The sequence below is a fragment of the Buteo buteo genome, chromosome 11, assembly GCF_964188355.1.
Source record: "Buteo buteo chromosome 11, bButBut1.hap1.1, whole genome shotgun sequence".
Classification (NCBI taxonomy): Eukaryota; Metazoa; Chordata; class Aves; order Accipitriformes; family Accipitridae; genus Buteo; species Buteo buteo.
In genome coordinates this window covers 27,745,497-27,767,741 of record NC_134181.1, presented here as the reverse complement: position 1 = coordinate 27,767,741, position 22,245 = coordinate 27,745,497, and the positions used below count along the sequence as shown (strand labels likewise).

General features: G+C 39.4%; 1 protein-coding gene across 3 annotated transcripts in view; it reads right to left on the bottom strand.

The window, feature by feature from the left end:
* The window catches only part of TTC28 (tetratricopeptide repeat domain 28), a 202,181-nt gene extending 181,152 nt beyond the window's left edge, over window positions 1-21,029 (bottom strand). For 2 of the 3 annotated variants that reach the window (XM_075041105.1, XM_075041106.1), the window contains exons 1-2: window positions 20,820-21,029; window positions 8,244-8,522 (exon numbers count right to left, since the gene is read on the bottom strand). In XM_075041105.1, the coding sequence (XP_074897206.1) occupies window positions 8,244-8,522; window positions 20,820-20,912 (372 nt within the window). In that variant the 5' untranslated portion in view covers window positions 20,913-21,029. The remainder of the gene's footprint in view (window positions 1-8,243; window positions 8,523-20,819) is intronic. The other variant, XM_075041107.1, reaches the window with a different exon arrangement.
* Window positions 21,030-22,245: the final 1,216 nt, after the last annotated feature.

The following is a 22,245-nucleotide window of genomic DNA, read 5'->3' as shown; positions in this document are numbered from 1 at the left end:
AAATGGGAGATATCTGCAAAACATTAGGTAATTCTCTAACAATCAGTTGGCCAATAAGTGACTGCGTGACACAAAGAAGGCTGAGAATTTTAGGGGAAAATGAAAGAGTAAAGAGAGAAAGAGAGAATCAAGCGGCATATACATGTGTGTGTGCATCACGGGTTTCAGGAGCAAGATAGTGAGAACAGCAGCATGAGAACAAGGGAAAATACTGCTCCAGAGGCTCTGGAAAACTGCCACCACAGAGCAGGTCTTCCTTCTGCAAGAAAAAAGAGCTATCACCACCAGAATTAATGAGAAAGAGAGGGTATATGAATATACTTTCAGTTATTCTTTAGGTTTTAGCTGGTCTTGCTGATAAAGTAGAACCTTGGCATATGCAGAACAGCCGCCATTTTTTACTCCTATTGCTGTCTACCCTCCTTTATTCACTCTGCATTTCTTTTTCTGGAGCAACTCACAGTTCTTCCTACACAATTTGCCCAGTTTTTCCAGCCCACCTATTTAAAATAATAAAAACCAGTGATAAAAACATTGACGGCAACTAAAGATTCGTAGTTAGATTATGAAATTAATGTTTTTGCAATGTTTGAAAGGAAGTCCCCACAGCTAAATCTAGGGCTACCCAGATCAAGAAAGGCTACCCAGGTTCAAGAAAGCAAAATACTTCCATTTATAGTTGCATTACATTTGGAACAATTTGGCATGTAAGTATAAACATTTTTAAATAAGCATCTTGCAGAAGCTATAGAAAATCATCCCCAAAATACAAAAATTATCATGTGGTACTTTTCAACATACGTTTGTCTATAGCATCCATTAGTAACAAGTAGTCAAAATCCAACAAAAGTCTGGTTAGGCACAGGGCAAACTGTAAGTATGCTGCAAGTCTTCAGAGACTCTCCAAAGCTAACCCTACAACGTGCAGTGAAATGTTTTATTTGGGATTAGTGAAAAAACACACCTTACGTAAGTATTTTTGTTTTCTTACTAGCAGCAGGCCTTTTGCACCTTTGTGTTAGCTATCATAGCACTAAGACCAGTGTCTATCTGTACTTGAGGCCCAATTAGTATACATCTGCAACTGTTAGTGAAATCTACATTTTAGCACAGAATTTGGCTCAAATTTAAACCATTTAAGCCACAGAATATTTTTTCTATAATGTGAGAGTTAAAAAAAAATGTATTTCAAAATCAGCAAGAACCAAGAAGAGACTGTTCAGGTGTCAGAGTCACAGAATATATATCCCTCCGTTTTCATTTACCATGCCTAAGATGCTCAGGCTGCACAGCTGTGAAGAGAAACTGAATAAAAATTTTCTAGAGCCTGATCAACAGCAAAACAAAGAAAACTGTTTGGTGGGAAATCAAAGAAAAAAATGAGCCTGATGTGATTTGCCTGTAGGGTATTCCCAAAATGCCATTTAATTCCTGAAATACTGTTATCTTTGCATTTCTCAGTAATATGTACACAAAATATTTTTTAAATAGCAGGACATAGAAGCCAACCCTCTCAGACAAACACTACAAACAGTTTTATATGCTGTTGTAATAAACACACTACAGTCACACAACACCCACAATAAGTTATTCTGATGTGCAACAGATCAGAACATTTCTTACTTTAATCATTTTCTCATTGTTCATGTTTGGTTTAAAGTTTTTGTAGATAAGCAGATGTATTTATATAAATACACTTGCTTATTACTCAACATGAATTAATGCTTTAAAGACAGATTTTAGGGTGGAGAGGGGAGCCATGTTAAGAGGATGACTTTCAGTCACGGGTTTTCATAATCCAGCCTTTTTTTTTTTAAATTAAGTTCACAAGACAGTAACTGCAGTGGGAGCACGCACCTCTAAGAGGAGCTCATTTGGGGATACAGTACACTAGTGTGCCCCAGTGCAGAAAGAAGGGAAACCAAGTTATGTTATTTTAAAGGAACATGGCTCAGATTTGCAGGATTCAAAAGAAGAAAACAAAAATTTTAAAACAAGTATCTTGAGAGAACTGGGCTGGAGGAAGGAGGATGGGGGATCAGAACTTAAATTAACTCAAGGCCCTAACTGGAAATATAAGCTGTATGAAAATTAATGTAAGATGTATGAAAATTTAAGCTGTATGAAAATTTAAGCTGTATGAAAATTCAAAGTGATAGACAATTGTCTTTGAAAGCATGAAAGCAAGAACAACTTTCTTACTTTCTACACTGTCTCATTTCACAGCTTTATTTCACAATACTTTTTGGGTTTGATTGCCATCCTCTGAAGAAAGGATCAACTTAATGCATTGGTCTGGTTAGAGAGTGAAAATACATTTATTTCAAACACATGTAAGATTGTGATATTCCCCATTAGCACTGTAAATGCACATGATAAAAAAAAAGAAGAAAAAGAATATAAGAATTAACAAATTGCATACCCAAGATAAAGGAGAAAAAAAAAAAAAGAAATTTACATCTAGTAGCTTAAATCTCAGAAAACTTGGATTCAAATTAATTTTTCAACTTCCTAAGTAAAAGGAAACTGGGTTCTGTATTTAAAACGCAGGCTTTTCAAACAAAATACCAGCTATACCCGTTAAGCTCCCTCTTCTGGCTAATTAATAAAATTGCTTAGATTTTGTATGCATAAGTTTCAATTTTCCCAGTTATGGTCTATCAATAAAAATCAAATCATTATTAAAAAAAACTACAAAGCAGCTTTGATATTGAAATATGCAACATAAGTGTTCAACTTTAGACAGTGCCTTCCTGTTGTCTCACACTGACAAGTTGCACACACACACAAAAAAATAAATCCATGTATTATGTAGGGATAGGTCTGCAAACCAAGCTTGACTAACAACCATCTAGACCTGTAATAACTTTATAAACACCACTGCATATTTTCTGATATCAGATATCCAATCCAACCCAAAATTTCTGTGTTCAAAACATATCAGACTAGCTAATTAGTCCCCAAAGTACACTTTTCCTTGTTCTAGCTAAAATTAGAATTAATTGTTTAATAAAAATACAAATACATGTTTTAGAAAACGTAAATGTTGAAAATTAGGAAAACATACCACTCAAACTTAAGCTGCCTCCCTTCCAGGATTTCCCACCTCTGCTGTGATTTCCAAAGCATTTCTTTTCGATAAGCATGGCTCCAATAAATCAGAAACAGTTGAGGAAGACACTAATGCTACCAAGCATTCCTGTTGTTACTACCCAACGGAGGACTTGCTTTTCACAAAGTAATCAGGGGGGTGGGTAACTACCTTATTTATCTGTCAGTAAAACAAGAAGAGGAACAAAAAAAATAGCCGGTAGCCAGGATGGTGTCTAACGTCGCCTCTGCCTCATCTGAGCAGAAGGTGTTTTCCACTTCAGTCAGAAAACTCACTTATATTTGTGTCCTTCAACTAAATAAAAAAGAAACAAATGCTCCTCTGTGTTTTCTCCATAAAGGAAGAAGAGTAACCCAAGAGCTCCAGCTACTGTAAGCACCAAAATCCCTCTGCTGCACTGCTGTTTTCTGTCACTGTTCCATGGAAATGCCAAAAAAAGAAAAAAAGAAAAAAAAAAGTAACATACAGTTCAGTCTAGAGACATGCAGAATTCATTATCCCCTACAAGCAGATAAATAGCCATCTCATACTGGTAAAAGAATTACAAGTAATTAGCATTTATCTTATGCACCGACTTATTGTTAATCACACTAGGACAGTTGCTATAGTTCATATGTTGAAAGCAGAAAGAATTTCACTCTGTCTCTGTTAACAGCTCCAAAAATTAGTAGAGCTTACCTAACAGGTGTGGTTTTTAAAGTTAATAGGCTTGCACTTTTAAGTGGACGTTCAAATGAGCTTTCTAGATACTGATCCCTTTCTTTGCCCTTGCTGATATTTTATGGAAACAGAATTAACATAATTATTTTTAAACAGGAAAGTATCACCAACAGACTTCTGTATTTCAGTTCCATTCATCCTAGTTAATATTTTAATTGAAATGTCAATTTAGTTACACTGTTAAATAATTGCAAGTGTGGAGATAGAATTTATTCTAGCAGTAAACTCTGTTCTGTCACCAATAGGAATTTTAAGCCTGTTCACCTAGCTTTTTATCACTGAAGTGGTTCTCATCGGCATAGCTATACAATGATGTTGTCCTCTTACAAAACAACCTGCTGAAAAGTATCATGGCATTTTCAGGAATAAAAGGTAAACTTTCTAATGACATTCAGGATAAAAAACATACCAAAAAAATCCTAAAAATAAGTTTCAATTCCAATTCTACCTTAAGACAGATACTTTCCCTAACTTCAGCTCCCAGTACACCCTTGCTCATCATGGATATATGAAAGAAAGAAAACATTATTTAGGTGTTTAAGACAATGTCCTGGTTTCAGCTGAGACAGAGTTAATTGTCTTCCTACTAGCTGGTACGGTGCTATGTTTTGAGATCAGTATGCAAAGAATGTTGATAACGCTGATGTTTTCAGTTGTTGCTAAGTAGTGTTTAGACTAAAGTCAAGGATTTTTCAGCTTCTCATGCCCAGCCAGCGAGAAAGCTGGAGGGGCACAAGAAGTTGGCACAGGACAGAGCCAGGGCACCTGACCCAAAGTGGCTAACAGGGTATTCCATACCATGGGACGTCCCATTTAGTATAGGAACTGGGAAGTGGGGGCGGGGAGTCGCCGCTCAGGGACTAGTGGGGCATCGGTTGGCGGGTGGTGAGCAATTGCACTGCGCATCATTTGTACATTCCAATCCTTTCATTATTGCTGTTGTCATTTTATTAGTGTTATCATTATCATTATTAGTTTCTTCTTTTCTGTTCTATTAAACCATTCTTATCTCAACCCGCAGGTTTTACTTCTTTTCCCGATTTTCTCCCCCATCCCACGGGGTGGGGGGGGAGTGAGTGAGTGGCTGCGTGGTGTTTAGTTTTCATGTCAATTAGAATATTTTTTTTATAAAAGCATAATGCCCACTGATGTACCACATACAGCTGAAGAAAAACAAAACTTTTTTTTACTGGTATTCACTTATTTTAAAAATTATATATTGTAGGAACAAATCTAGAATAACAAAAAGACACTCATCCATTAAAATTAAAAACCAGAAGATAGGGTTCCAAATGGGATTCTGGTAGTTTGGGAGAAAAGAGGAGAGTATGTGAGACACTGAAAATCTGACAAACTAAAGATACCACTGTGAAAAGATAAAAGGAAAAATACAAACAGGGACTGACAATGAGCTTTATGCAGGACAGAAAGCCTGCAAAAGCTACTTTGGCTCTTCTATTTATAACTGATAGTAACTTTCTAAGTATATGAACATTTCGTATCACAGAGCAAGATATCCTTTACACATTGATTTATCCAATAAAGCAAGAACAGATGCTATGTCATCATAACAACATGTAGATCTTCCACTACTTTTTCCACCAATAAGGCTCAAAATCGTCTGTAAAAGTGACTCCTCACCTTTTTGTAAAGAGAAGAATAAACAAAGTTTGCTCAAGGTCAGGTGCACATTTAATAGCAGAACTAGAATCAAAACAGAGTTCTTTCATGTTTTTAACTCAATAATATAGTCTACCTGAAAAAAAAAGTCTCATTTTTTCCATTACTAAAAATGTTTTTTGTTGTTGCTTTTTTAAACTATTCCACTTAGTACTACATCAATACATAGTCTATTATTTCTGTATTTAACAGACTGATAATAATGCCTTCATTTAACACAGCTAGCCTTTTGGCTAGTAAATCTTCTATTCCATCTTATTTTCTATTTTGATCCACAAATCTATTCCAATGATTTATTTCAAAGGTCTTATTATACTTCTATCTGTGACTGGCATTTTAAAAGTATTCTTTTATGAAGTCTTCATAACTTTTCATCTAAGTGAGCTCTATAGTAAATCACTGCCAGACTTCTTAGAAACAGGATACAAAACTAAGCACCCTTGCTTTATACTCTTTAACTCCCTGCATTCAGACAAATGACCTGGAAATCAAGAGTTTAATGACAATAATGCATGCAATTTTCTTTTTTTAAACACAGCCCTTCACACAAATCTATGCAAAATCTTTTATGACATTTGGTAATACAAGAGAGAAGTTAATGACAATAAAAAAAAAAAAAAAAAAAACCCACAACCAAAAAGCAAACAAAAGCTTTCAAGCTTATAAATCATCTTCCTGCCAAAGCAGGAGTTTCTTTCTAACGTGGACTGATACAAACAGTAAATTGCAGACAGACTTAGTAAAAAATAACAGGGAGAACACATTAAAGCTCTTTAAGAAAGATTAAACAGCAGTACAAAAGTTAAAAGAAAGTACCAAAATTAAGTGTGAAAATAGAACAATAATTTAAATGCTGCAATTCAAGATGGCAATTCCAAAAAATAGCATCAACAAAAGGGAAGGATCTTCCCTGGCCCATGGTCTTCCTTTTGTGATTATGAATGGGTAGAGCTTTAGAAAACACTTTCAATAACATTTTTCTAAAGCAGTTTTCTGGTCTCACTAAAGAGAAAAACTTGAAGTGAGAAAGTTTGTGTAAAATTGCAGTTTCTTGACTCCAGAAATTCCAGAGTTAAGACACCAAATTTTGACTTGGGGGTGGGGAAGAAAAGTCAGGCTCTTTTCCTTCAGAAAGATGCGTCAAATTAAAATACCTGCAGGATGTTCTCTCTCTCCTGGTGAGAGAATGAGAGAATTACCAAAGGAAGACATGCCCAGCAGTCCAGTAGACAAGCTGTCACAGCTTGTACAAGATTGAAGGCTGAGACGAAAGTGACATTGTGTACACAGATTGTACTGATGGAAAGATACCACCAGTCTTCTGCCTTCAAACTTACTCAGATCTTGCAATCCCTGTCATTCCTTCCGAGGTGGAATGAGCAGACACATACCTCAGTTAGCAAGGTGATGTCTCAGGAGCTGCAGAAAGAGCAGAAGCTTTCCAACACTGAATCCTCAAACCATATACATGTATCTAGGACAAACATCCTGTGTTCTGAGTGGAAAGAACACTATTTTATAATTTTTTTTTATACAACAGCTTCCACTTTCCATATGGAAATATACTATGCAGGCATGAAAAATCAGTGTGTCTACTTACTGCAGCACAGCAAATGAAATGATGGGGAGTTTGGAAATGTAACTGCTAAGCAGTTGGCCACTAGACTAATACTCATGTTTTTAGTTAACGGACTACTAAATATCCAGACAAGATACAGGGAATGACCAATGAGGAAAGGGAGAGCAGGCAATGTTGATTTAAAGGTATACAGCACAATCTCAACACATGGAGCTGATAACGAACAGACTTTGGATTTGTGCTTAGAGTATGGGTAAAGTAATTAACAAAGTCTTAAACAAGCATATGATAAGGTTTTTCTAAAAGCCAATAAACAACTGAAAAACACAACACAAGACTCATAGTGATCTGCTTTGAAATAAAAGGAAACTTAAATTCAAACTTAACTTCAGAGTCCAGCTGATCTGCCGTAATTTCCTTGGACAGGAACCTGGGTGATGAATCTGCTCTTAAATTCCGTCTTTAGCTAAAGTAGCTAGTAAGACTGTGAGGGAGTGAGAGAAATGGAATCTGGAGCAGATGCTATTAAAATTGATTAGCATGTAAAGGGCTGGCCAAGAGTGAGTCCGTTACTGAAGCAATCAATTGCAGCTAGTGGGAAGCAACCCCAGAAGGAACAGGCAACCAACACCATTTACTCTTTACAAAATGTTTCCTTGCATAGTCAGATCTTACCAAGAATGCTAAGATACACATTTCTTCAAATGTTTATCCAAAATATACTACAGATAAATACTCTTTGAGCACTATTTTGAAAGGCCTTATTACTCCATTACTAGTAAGACTCTCCATGCTACCTCTCAAGAAGTTCTGCAAGAAAATGTTCCTGGATGCTACTGAATGCTGACTAAGTTTAACATTAAAAGAGATGTCTGGTCTTCACAACCCAGAAACCATGCTGGTTTAAAATAGTAAAATAGTACCACATCCCCATTGGGGAAAAGTATGTTTACACAGAAAACAGTGTAATACCCAACAGGAAATTGAAGTAAAAAAACTTTTAAAACACAAAAGATATTATTATCTGGAGCTTTTAGCAAAAACAGACTTTAGTACAGAAATATATGCACTTGTTTACATTAGGTGTTACATATGTGAATAATAATCCCAAAGGAGTTACTCTTTCCCCAGAAGACAAATATACTTTCTTACCTTTGGCCATTTGGGGTTTAGAAGTCGTGCTTTGATTGCATCATCCAGGGCCTTGTCATACTGTTGGATTTTCATGTAGGCTGCTGAACGATTACTGTAGAGAATGCAGTTCTGAGGATCAACTCCCAAAGCCTCATTGTACAACACGATTGCTGTATGAAAATCGCCATCATGGCAAGCCTGGTTGCTCTGGCGAACTTTTTCAACAAATTCAGCTTTGCTCAACATGGGACTGTCAGGACTTCTTCTTCCAAAAGATTTTGATCCAAAGAAAGAAATCTGGGAGGGGGGGGGGGGGGGGAATTACATGTTAGTGTTAAGAAATGCTACTCAAAAAAGGAAAAAAAAGTAATCAAAATATTAGAAACTGTACAGCAAAAATTAAAGCCACCAGTGTTACTGCAGAACAAATTATTATTTCAGAATCAGATTCTTAAAAAAGTAAATTGTTTATCTATTGACTTCTTGGGGCGTACAGAAGTAACACAAAAGAGCCTTATAAAACATATCATTCCCTATGAAGGATGTCTTCCAGAAGACATACTGCCTCCTTCAGGTATAAGACTAGTTGTAGCCTATTTTAGTATGCCGCACTCCACACATTCACAAGTTTTTCCTCCTGGGCCATACTATTTGATTCTACAACACAAAGCATAGTCACCAGGTAAGGAAGTTTTTCTGAATAGGTGGCAGGTGTGAATGTGAAGATGATGACTGTATATCCGAAGTTGGACACGTAGATCACACAGAAGGATGTGCGTGCACAGACAATGGAAGAGTGTATAAATTCTCTTCAAACCAAAGAACTTGCGCTAGTACATCTGCTCACAAACCTCTATATCCAGTCACCTGCAGGCTGCAAACTATTCATAACTGGAAAGAGAAGGATGACTCTGGAACTGGGTATACTCACACAGATTAGTGGGGCACACAATTTATTTTAGCAACAGAACAGTCATCATTGGCAGAGAGCCACGTTCCCCAATTGTCAACTTCAGGCAATACAAAATAACAACGAAAAACAGGTTTATGCCTTCTAATTATAAAGATTATTATTTAAAGTGAGCTGTAGGAAGTCCTAGTTCCATTCATTCTGGTACACCCTTTCTCCTCATTTAACTTCTATGTTCCTTATTTTCCTCAGCCAGTCATTTGCAGTCAGTAACTGTTTTTGTCATGTATACCCTACTCTTTCTCAAGGACCCTCAAAAACTCAGCAAAAATATCTTTGTACACCTCTGATTACAAGGCAGCTGTGAATTCTGCAGTAATCATATTTGGCAACAGGCAACAGGTACACATGGTAACATACAAAGTACTTAGAAATATTCATTAAAGGCTTAGACTACTATAATTGAGATTGGTGTCATCCATTTTTAGTCCTGCAGACTGAAAAAGGTTAAGAATATCATATATTGTTACCACAACACAACAATTACAGGGCTTAAATACATCACCAGAGCAAGCTGAGGCATATTTTTAGGTGGAAAGGGAAGCAAGCTGCAAACTGACATCCTGTCTCAAGCATCAGTATGGTCTATAGACTTTTCTTTTTTTTGTTTGTTTCTTAAGTCAACAACAGTAGAAAAGCATCAAATTAGAAACTACTGATCTCTTCTTTTCCTTCTGATTATACCAAATTTTTTCTGACAAGTGTTTGTGCAAACTGTTGCTAAACTTCTCTACTGAAGGAGACTCCATGTTCTACTCAGGCAATCTCATTACACTGCTTCATGATTTTCATCATTAAAATATTTTCCCTGGTATGTACCTCAGATTTTCTTTTATCAGTAAATGTACTGTTTCTTGTCCAGTCTACAGTAGACCAAACCAAAAACCATGTTCCTGTCATCTGTGTAGTTGCCCTTTATATAGAAATCCTGCTAATATAAGCTAATATGTAGCTTAAATAATAATAATAGTTATTATTATTATGAACAGCACTATAAAAAGCAAAATTCTGCATCCTTGAAAATTCATTCCATATGCAGTATATCTTTAAATGCACTGGCACACTACTTTGCTACCAATCAAGTTTACAAACAGCAACTTCATATATTCTCAAGTACTGGCAGGAAAATTGCTCTACTTGGAGCAACATCCCAAAAGTTAAAGATGAACACGTTGCTTTATGCCAAGCAGTGCAATAACTCACACATTTGTGTGGATTTGACCATAAACTTCATCATGTGGTCAGTCTGCCATGACCTGAGAAGCTGCAAGAACACAATATGAAGATTCAGCAGCTATTACAGGAGTAGGTGTTCAAACATAAAGATCAGGAAACCTTGAGAAAGCTAATTAGTCACCACAAGGTCACAGATGGCTGGAGGTACAGTAAGGAAATGGGGTTGGTGAGTACCCAAGTGCCAGGGACAGCACAGGTAACTATCCAGAGATACCACGATTCACATGTGGAGTTGATTTGCTGTAGGAAGATAGAAGCAGCCAAAGGAAATACCATTCTTCTCACATTTCTTTTCATCTTCACCTACTTTTTTCCTCTGTAGTTTCAGCAGCTTCTTTAATTCCAAGAACTTACATTTCTGCCTACTCCTGAAACCTGCCGAAGTTAACACACCTACTGCCATTGTGCAAGATTCTTGTCAGTGGGCAAACGTAAAAACTGCCGTGTAATTTTTCCAACCATTACAAGTCAGAGCAACTAATGAATTTTCACACTGCTCTGATTTCCACACTAGCCTTTGTTCCTGGAAATTACCAGAAGAGTGGAAAACTTGATTTTATGCAACTTAGAACCAACGCTTCAGAGTCACTACAGGCAAGAAAATCCAATGCAGTCTTACAGAAATGCTCATTGTATATAAGAAGCGTGGAATATTTTAACCTGAGCAATATTCTGCTCAAAAAAAAAAAAAAAAAAAAAAAGAAGGTATAACCTTTACCTGGGACTAAAATGAGTTCAAGCATGTCAAAAATTTCTGAAAGCAGCTGAATTTTCATACTCAAGGAAATGCAGGGCTAACAGTCTAAAGAACTCTCATATATCATTTTTCAGAAGGATCTGAGGAAATGAACAATCATAAATTAAGAAAAGTATTAGAAGGCAAACACAGGGTGACCATCAGAGGGTGAACAACAGACCCAGTGCAAGGACTCCTGTGATACTCTGTTTATGAAGTCAGAGATCATCCTGACCCATGACCCTTGGAAACTGTGTTAACAAGCAAGCAAACAACCCCACAAACACACACCCCCGCACAATTTAAAATATCACCTTTTCAAAGCTGTCAGCTACAATAGCAATAGATTTTGCTTTAATCTATGTACAAGTACATGTACTAGTACAACGTTTTGGAATCCTGCTATGTTCTTAGCTTCAATAACTTCCTGCTACAATTCTGACAAAACTTGAGATTTCCATAAGCAAAATAAACTTCTGCAGTGCAAATTCAACTTATTTAAGTACAGGTAGGTCAGGCGGCACAATTCAGATTTCTGGCACAGCTAGTATGGATAATATTTGTATGATGCACTTAATTGATCACAAGGACCAAGTCAATCTATCAGAAGGAACAGAACAGCACACTAAGAAAAAGATACAGGAATCTTCTCTTTTGACATCTTCCACAGTTAGAACTGAAGCAAGATTCTCTCCCTGGTTTCTAAACTATATGATATTTTGTTTGCACCACAGTTACAGGATCAAAAAAAGTATTTGTTTTGTTCTCCTGTCTGGTCATGAGACCTACATTGTCACTGCGACTTCCTCCCAGGTGGCCATACTATATAGCATTCATTTGTAAGTACATTGGTCACGAAAAAATGTTTTGTCATAGTCATCATAGAGATTTTTGTCAACTCTAAAGGTGGAAGGGCTCCACTGAGAATATCTGAACTCCATGAGAAGTGGTATTAAGACAGATAGGTAATATTATCTTGGCAGAGTACATACATGTCTCAAATTCTTAAAAACTATAAAGCTACCTTAACTTAAATAATCAACTGCAACTATAACTTCCCTTAACAAAACTGGGTGCATTGAGCTCTAAGCCTGGCAGTAAAAGCACAACCAGTGTCATGCTGAAGAACCCACCTCTGGCTCGGTGCCGCTGGCAATGGGTGGCATCTGTCCCATCCCCTCCACTTGACCGCAGGGACCGATGCTGCTGCAACAACAGAAGCTGCTTGCCTGGAAGCAGCCTTCAGAAGCTCACCAAGAGTTACTGAACACTAGGTAGAGAGGCCTCTGCAAGGGCATGTCTCATCAGGCACCATCTCAAGGAGCACTAGCGAGACTAAAGAATGCACAAGTCGAATGACAGCTGTCTTTTCTGTCTGTTTATTGTGCACGAACAAATGAAAACACAAAGCTGTTAATGATCTTCCCAGAATCATACTGTGAGTCTGTAACAATGAGGAGAATCCATGAGGAGACATGCTCTCAGTCCAAGTAGAGTGGTTTCTCCTCTAATATCCTGTGAAGCTAAATAATCTCATGAAAAAAAAAAGAAACTATTTTAAAGGAAACTATCATGGTAATTTCTGGAATATGTTATTATTTAATTCTTGCTATCATGAGAATTATGTAAGGCAGTAAAACACCATTAGGTAAAAGAAAGAACCACAGAACAAAACTGAGTCACTCTGGCACTCAGACCACAAATAAAAAAAGATTGTTATGACAGTACCAACACTCAAAAAGTACTCATTAAAAAGCCATCCCCGCTTCCAGTCACGACTACTCTTCTACTACTAACATAATGGAAGGTGATGGTAATGCACGTTTTTAGGCTGCCTAACACTTTGTTATAGAAGTTACTCGTATGTACTAAACCAATGCTAAAGAAGAAGCCAAAGTTCCTTAGTGCACTGGAACAAAAAAGGTTCTAATGAAGAGCAGAAGAGGATCTAGCAGAGACAATTTAATGTAGGAGCTCATGTATTTCTAATACAGAAGATGGCATAAGCTTCTCAGCATAACTTCTCCAACCAGCATAGGGTACCAGAAACCAGCTCCTACTACAGAAGTCACATTAGACAGAAGCTCCCACAGTATCTGCTTCAGATTAGACTCAGCAATTAATTCCCTTCGCTGGTGAAAAAGCCTCCTCCTCTTGCAGAAGGTGCTCAAGATTCAACCTGACTGACTATTCAAGGTGAGTGTTAAAAACAGACACAATTTTCTTCAGTCTTTTTCTTTTCAAGAACAAACTCCCAACCCCTCAAAGCAAACACTAAGTTAAACACACAGAAAAACCTACATTACAAGAATGTTTATCTTCCAAGATCAAGCTTGCTAAACTTAGTCCTCTATAGAGATAGAACATTAGCAAATAAAGTAAGTGCCCATACACGCTGAAAGATCTGACTGTCTGAGCACATCGCTATCTGGAAAATGGTAGGGAGCAGATTCCCATTGAGTTCCAGTAAGGTGAGTGAGAACAGAGAACAGCAAATCCAAATTCTGCTCCAAGACAAGAGGACAAGGGAAAACAATGTCGTACAACAGCACGAAGAGAATGCTTGATCAAAGCACAACAAATCTTACACCTCAGAGCTTCTTAGTTTGTATGTAACCCATCTTACTTAATGATACACTATTCAAATAAATATGGCTTATATAGATGATGTCTTGGGTGACAAGTCCATAATTAAGACACCTTTTTTAAAAAATCCTTCACAACTTTCAAAAAAATACGTGTGATATGTAGCATTTTTATATTTTAAAATATCTGAATAGCTCAAGATACTCAGTGAAACACCAGAAGGAGGAAAAAATTAAAAGAAACAGGAAAGCAGAAAAACTGGCATTCCAAATGGATTCTGAAATAAAGTGACAGTTACTTATTCTAAATATGGGTTTCCAAAATCAGCTTAAATCTGTAACTGAGCTTCTCTTTCTATGAAAACTTCTATACAACATCTTGTATTTTAACCTGTAAAATGGCTTTATGTTTTTTTCACTCCATATTCTGGAATACTATTGTTTTTCTGTAATAGAAACTGTCTTCAACAAGAGTCCAAGAACAGATAAAGAATATGAGGTTTCTCTCCCTAACCTCCATGCTCCTAGCAGCTAGCACTTCAGCTAGTCTGAGCTACTCTTCTGAATAGCCATGAAACCCTGCCAAGCCACATGCAACCTTCACCCAGTGGGAACAGAATTTTAATAGAAATAGTGTGGAAAGAAATGAAAGGCCACTGAAACTGAAAGTTTAAGCCACTGCAGGATGTGCACAACAGCTATCCAGGCTGCTAGATTTTTCTAAGCTGTATTTTGTGTTCACAAATTGTTTTGAAGTATTACTGGGAGTACATCTTCACAGATATAAGAAAACATTTCCTTAAATCTCAGCAGCATAATATATACACCCCATAAGCAGGACACCAGTAAACTGGACAATGATTCAGACTATTCCCCCCCTTAAACCTGTAGGTGAATGAGAGAAGCACTACTCGATGGTCACTTACAGAACGATCCCTGGAAACACACACTCACTCTGTAGACTGCCGCTCAAATCTGCCTATGCAATTTTGATGCCTCAGTGAAAACAAGAACACTGCCACCACCCAACAAACATACTGCTAAAGTTACCTTCCATCTAGCAGAAGCAATATGAAGGGAATCCTATAAAATTCTGTTGCTTCTATCATTTTCAATGTCCTGCATTTTTTAAAGTCTAGCATTTACTCTGTTAATTATCAGGGTATCTAACCTGACATCTACTTTAGTCTAAAGCACTCCTAGAAGCGTCAGTAAATATTCTTCTGACAGATAGGGTATTAATTTCCTCTGGTAAATCTACATTATAGGTAAAAAAACCCAACAAGTTAGATTTTCACAAAGCAATATGTAAAATAGAAGTCAAACTTCCAAATTTTTAAATACAATTCTAGAAGGGATTTTTAGATGTTCATGGAAATCTATTTTATATCATAAAAAGCTAAAACTTATCTAAAAGCATTAATAAATCAAAAGGAATAAATACCTTGACATAAAAACATAACTTACAGCACTATTCTATAAAAAAAAAAACAAGCACATTTTAGTAAATTTCCTAATCCAATATATGTCTAGGCTTCTGGAGTATATTGTTCTGCAAATATTTTACTATGTTGGTTTTTCACTGTAATTGGATACCAAAATATTTTAAATATGAACTTGACAACAGAAAGGAAATGGATTTTTTTTTTTTTTTTAACTGGAGCTTATACAAAATTTTCTAAAGAAAAAGATGTATTTTCTAAAGAATTTTCTACAAATGAGAAGCAACTTGAGCTTCCAATACCAGCTTGGAGAGATCTGCAATTATAACATTAGTTAGATCCACTCTAATTTGAGCTATGCTACATGTTGCTAAAAATTGTAACAACTATGCAATCCATAGCTAAATTTAAACAGCACTTTTTGGTTCATACATAATTTTAAAAACTAAAGGTTATGCAGACCAAATTATGCCCTCACGTATACTTTTGCAAAATACTTCAGTTAAGAAACAAAATTCTGTTTTCAAGTAAGTATTCCAAAACCAAGAAAGAACTAAGTTGTACAGATGTTATTTTTAAATACTATTGAGAAACTAACCTGTTGTTACTGCAAACACACTGTAAAATACTATTTGGATCATGTATGTAATGCAATATTTTCATATATCTAGTGCCTAATGTAATTATTTACAGTAATTGAAAAGGTATGAGCATCAAGTTACTGTAAATTCTTTATTCCCACTTTCCTCAAATTGGTGACGTCAAAGCTCTTCTCAGTCCTTCCTTAAGAAGCACCTCAAGTAATGATATTACACCAACCGGTGATGAATAAGGAGATAGCCAAAAGAGACCATGACAATCTTTCTATATGTAACTTTTTATAAAAGCTCTTCAGTCATGCATAAGCCAGCCTGTGCTACTGTTGCTCTCCCTCTCCTGGTTTTCCGATTGTTATACCTATTGGTTACAGTGCACTTCAGATCAAACTGGAAGCTCACTGAGACTAGGTGTCTCCTCATATGAGCACTTGGGTCCATGAGGACTTTGATCCTTCTGGGCAACATTGTACTAAAAGATAATAAAAACTATGGTCCTTTTTATAAGGTGAGCAGTCTCTCAACCTATTTTCCGTTATATATACTCTTTATTAGATATAATTAAACCCTTCTTCTGTGAACTTCTTAGAAAATTGGAAGCAGGTTAATGTTTCAAAGCTTCAGTCAGTTACACGTAGGGCTTATTAAGAGGGATTTTCCCCAACACACAACTGGTCAGGCACGTTCAGGGTAAAGGATGGGTTTTACCTTACTCTAAAGGACTAACCACCAAATAGCTGAAGACGATTTATCTAAACTCTAAAATTATATCCCACAGGCTCTTTCTCAGGTGTCTGCTGGTGTTTCTTGATCACAGTCATATCATCCATCAGACTAGGAAACATATACAAAGTTATATTGGCAAGGACATTAGCAAGAGAGAAGACAGGGGACTGCATGCCTGTGGGCGTCACTCACAAATTTCTGGGCAAATTTGCCTAATGAATTCAAGACATTGGCAACACATTTGTCTTTCTCATTTTCTGACTGTGGCATACAACTTTCTGGGCTTCCCACAGACCTAGGGCACCCTGCTTTGTGCAGTATGCAGGTGAGCTACTGAAACTGTATGCTAATGAAGCAAAGTGATAGTCAAATATAAAACTTACTGCCTAGAGCACAGAAGAATATTCAGTATATTCTGGGAAATAAATAGCAGATGACACTCAATGTCATTAAATGCAAAGTGATTGCGGGGGGGAGGGGAATCCTTCATTGTTATCACAATAACTGGCCCCAAACATACCCTTACCCCTCACAAAAGACATTTTAGAGTCCTTGGAGAAATTCTCCTGGAAACGGTCTCCATGCTCTGAACAGTTGAAGAGACAAATAAAAGAATAAGAATCTTTTGGAAAGAAGAAACAATAAACAATTATGCCATTCTAAAAATCTACAGTAGGAAGGACATTTTAAATACCGTGATCAGTTTTGTTTCCACCACCACCACACAAGCACATAAAGATACCCAAGTAGAAAAGGTAAGAGATGGGTTGCAGATAACCAGATATGGATCGATCTCCACATCCAGAGACTAAGATAGACTATGAAAGTTAGAAAAGAATTTAAGGGAGTAAGTCAAAGGTCTATAAATGTCAAGAAAAGCACAGGGAAGGTAAAGGGAACAAACATTCACTATTTCACAGAAACAGAGACATCAAACAGGTGGAAGATAAAAGAAAACCAACTGAAGTAACCTTACACATGCAGTATAGTTAAAATGCGGAATTATCCCAGATGTTACAAATGACAATAGTAATAATGGATTCAAAAAGAGTAATTAAAAACATGAAAGAAATTCACAGAAGTCTATTGAACATGAAATTGAAATTACACATATATCTTGAATATTCAGTAAGTTCTAACTGAATTCAAGTACTGTAAAGAACATTTAAATTTTTAGAAAAACTCACTCTGAAATAAAGAACAGTGCTTTCATCATAATTTAACAGCAAATGAAAGCAAACATAAAATACTCCTCAATTCTTAAGATTTTCATTTTTAAATAAAGACAGAGACAAGATTCCATCTAAAAGTCATGTTTGTACCAAAGATGGCTAGATCCATGATAACAGACACATTACAGATGCCTAAAACAGACCAACAGTCATACAACACTGACAGCAAGTTAGTTGGAATTTAGAAAAAAAAACAGGTAATATATATTGTATAATGTGTTTTTTAATTTATATATGATAAAAATAGATTATTTAATTTTGTGTATTCAGAATACTTCCACTGTAAGAGCAGCTAGAATTTGGCATACACTTACTGAAACTTTAGCACAATGATGTCAAACACACAAGCCGTACGCCACGTATGCCTTGTGTGATGCATTTATCTAGCCTGCAAAACAGACTCAAACTGAACAGGAGACACTTTTTCATTTTCTCAGAAAAACAAAAATCTAGCTTCACTGGTCTCAGAGATAACCTTCAAAAGTAGATTAATGAATGCAAATGCAAGTTTGTATCTGAGCATGCCGAAAGCCTAAAACAAACTCAGAAGTTCAAGTTTTCCAGGCCCTTGCTAATCGCATTAGAGTGCCCTTATAGATCAGGAGCAGTCCCTCAGCATCAAGATACAGTATGCTACTGTCAATCATTTCAAAGAAGAATATGAAAGAGTTGAAATTCTTAAAGAACAGGAGAAACAGAATGAAAACATGGTACAGAAGGAGTGGAAAGTAATGCAAAAATTGACATGAAGAAGAATGAGAAATTAAAGCAGAAAGGAGCTCGTTTTCTCATTAAGAGATAGTATGACACTGAGACATAGAAAGAAATAAAAGTTGACCTCCTAAGTCTGAAGAGTCATTTGCTCCCACTGCCATCCAACAGATCTGTCATTACTATATAAGAAAGATCTAGTATAAGCTAAAGGGAGCACAAAATCTTGGATTTAGTTATTTTGAATAATAATTAAATTATAAATTATCAGTGAGGAATCCAACCTTTTTCTCTGAACTGTCAGTTAGCCGCAGACAGACACAATTACAATTGACTGACAAATCAGTAATACAGCAAAAGCCAGGTCTGAACAGGAAAGTCACTTGAGAAAGATTTGTTAGGGCAGCAGGTGTACATGCTCCCTGGATTTTGTCATCTGCAACAAACCATTCAATTATTGTAGTACAACTGTTGTCTTCTCTGAAGGGATGTGTGCCATCTGGGAGTGCAGGTCTGTCAGCAGAATGGCAGTAACAGCATTCACTGATACACAGGGAGGTAGGTACTTCACCTGCAATCTTTCATTACAGCATTCCCATCTTAAGTGACCTGTCCAGTGGGAACGGGAGTAACTGGTATCCAGGCAAGGAGGAAAGGATACGCAATGGACAGGGAAGAGGTTTTTAACTTCAGTCAAGAGGGGGATAATGTGATACACTGAAGCAGCCAGAAAACAAGACTTGATCAATATCCAGCAGAAATATATACATAGACTGATGCTGTTGCAGCAGTAGATTTCATGTCTTGAAAATTAAGATTTGGGTAGTACAGAGTATCAGTAATAATAATAATTAATGCTGATATCACTAATAATAATCAGTAGTCTCATATATTAGTGTGACCTAGGACTTCAAAAAACCACATGCCTGTGTGTTTAGATCAGACAACCCCCCCCTCCCCAAAAAAGGGAAGATTTCCACCAACCCTAATGCTGACAAAAATCTTTCAATGTTCAAGGCATACCCTCTCATTCATTTATCAAAAAACCGTTCTCAAATAACCTATAAAGTGTTTCACTAGCACCTGAAGAGTTCTTGTTCAACACCAGAAGAAAGCACAAGAGGGATGACGTTGTCTAAGATTGTGCAAACCTCCAAGAAAAATTAAAGACATCCAAAAATAAAGATGAACAGCTCCAAGGAAAGAAGAGGAGGAAGGACAAGAAGGCATAGACACCCAGCCATCTCAAATCTCCATTTACTGGGGACAACTAGGGACATCCCTATGGCTGCAACATCAAACTATAGGAGCATGGGCTGCTGAGAGAGGGATAACATATCTCATCCTTAATCGCCAGTCCGTATTCCAGTGAACGAACAGAACCGCATTAACGACATTTGCTGTCATTGAAGATGTACTGACTGAATCCAGTCTCCAGATTCCAAAATCTGTCAGTAACAGGGCTCTTAAGATCGAGTTATTGGCAACATTTTCGATGGCCGGCATGCCCAGCAGAGGTACAGTCTGCTTGAGAAGGTGTGTCTGTACCGTTAGTTCCAACAGGGTAACAAACTCTGCAGTGCTACAAAGTACATCTGACACACTTCCCAAAAAAGTTTAGAGATTTTTAACGCGGTAAGCTTAGCTTTTGCTTATCCAGGAGCCCAGAGAGAACACAATTGGCACGCCGATGCCTGTCCTCTCTCTTGCGTAGGGGCGACCGCTCCAGCGAACTGCGGGCTGAAACGCGTCCGTGGAAGTAACTGTCCCCGGGCGACGGCAGCTCCGGCAGTTCACCCGCAGCCGCGGTCGCGCCTTCCCCCGCTGCTGCGGACGGCGCACAGACCCCACAGCGACCGCCGGCCCTCGGGCAGGACCGACGGCTGGCCGAGCTTCCCCGCCCGCAGCGCCGCGCTCCGCCGGGCCCGCCGGCGGCGCGGCTGGGCGGGCGGCTGGCCCGGGCCTGCCGGCCGCGGCGGAGGCTTCCAGGAAGGCGCCGCCGCTCTCAGCCCCGTCCAAGAGCACAGCGCGAAGGGAGCCGAGCGCTCGGCCAGACGACCGCGGCTGCACCCGAGGCCTGGCGGCCCCGGAGCCCCGCCGGGCACCCGCCGACCGCCGCCGCTTCCCCCGGCCCGCCAGATGAGCTGCCCCGCCGCCGCCCTGCCCCTCACCTCACCTCACCTCGCCGCCGGCCACGGGGCCTGCGCCCTCCCCGGGCGCCGCGGGCTCCCCCTCCGGGCTAGGGCAGCGGCCCGCCCGCGCTCCGCAACTTCCCTCCGACGCCCGGCGGCCGAGGAGGCGGGAAAGAGCCGCCGGGCCGGGGGCCGCTACGGCACACCGCCCGTCTGGCGTCAACTCACCCGGGGTGGCTCCGCGTTCCGCTCCCGCCGCCGCCGAGCCCGGCCCCCCGCTACGGCCCCCGGCGGGGCGGGCAGCGGCGCCTCTTGCTCCATCGCGGTCCGGCTCCTCCCCCTCCTCCTCCTCCTCAGGGGGCCGCCACCGCCCCCCGCCGGGCCGGGGCCGATCCCGCTCCGGCCGCCCGGCCCACGGCGCCACGTTCCGGGCCCGGCTCTGAGGGAACCGCACTGCCCCCAGCCCCGCCCCCGGGGCTGGGCTCCGGTCGGACCCCGGACAACCCCCGCCCGACGGCGCCAGGCCCGCTCCGGCGCGGCCCTGCGCCGGACGTCCTGCGGCTGGAGCCCGGCCTCCCCTCCCGCCCGAGGCGGGTCGTTCTGCTGTGCCCCGCTCCCACCGAGGCAGCCTGCGCCTCTCTGCCTGAGGTCCGGGCGCTCGGGGGGCCTGGCGGGGCCCGAGGGCGAGCCCGGCCTCCACCAGGACCACACAAAAAAAGCAAGCTGCCTGCCTCTTCAGCTGACGCGGCCCCCACGAGCACTTCCGAGCCCCATCTTCGCGGGGAGCACAGCTCCAAAATCGTTGTACTGCCATGAAGGTGGAAGACCGTCTCCCAAAGGCGGCGGCAGCCTCAGCAACAGCTGCTCAGGGGTCAGTGGGGTTCCACGTCGCACCTCTGCAGATTTCAGGCAGTGACACTGGTCACTGATGGCACCGCTCTTACCAGGCACAGCCAGGCTCATCCTTTGCCTCCTCATCGCATTTGTACAACCAGCATCCAAACTGAAGCCTTCTAAATTCTGGAGACCCGTGCCTGTTGAAATGAACAGTCAAGCGTATTATGCTGAAGGCTCTCGTGCTGTGAAGAATACATAGTAAAGAAATAACAATTTCTTGTCTAAGTCAAAATTGGATGCCACTTTACCTTAGTGGAATTTAGTAACACCTCCCAAACTTACTCTCTCATGGAAAAAACATAAGGGTCTGAAACTTCAGAAAGCTTTCTGCAATAAAATGATGAACACGTGGGCCGTCAGCTCAAAGGTTGACTTCAAGTGAGTGAGCTCAACATTAAGATCTCATTAGAAAGCAGGGCATAGTCAGAGCCCAGGGAAAGGATCCAACCAAAGCAGTTAAAAAATGTAATCTAACGATAGTGGGATCTTAAAAAGATGAAGGATTCAATGATAAAAGTTTTCTATTTCTATCTAAAGACCAATTACAGTTAATTTGTGGTGTAAGTAGTAGCTAGTGAATTATCTTCTCTGTAACAAGGCAGGTCTTTTTAAAGTCACTGGTAACCAAATCCCAAAGGTATTAGCTTTTGCAGTGCACCACATCACAAACCTAGCCCAAACACACAGAGACCTTTATGATTCTTTTATCTAGCGAATGGCAGCTGAGTATTCTCTTTTACTTCAGATGAGCTACAGT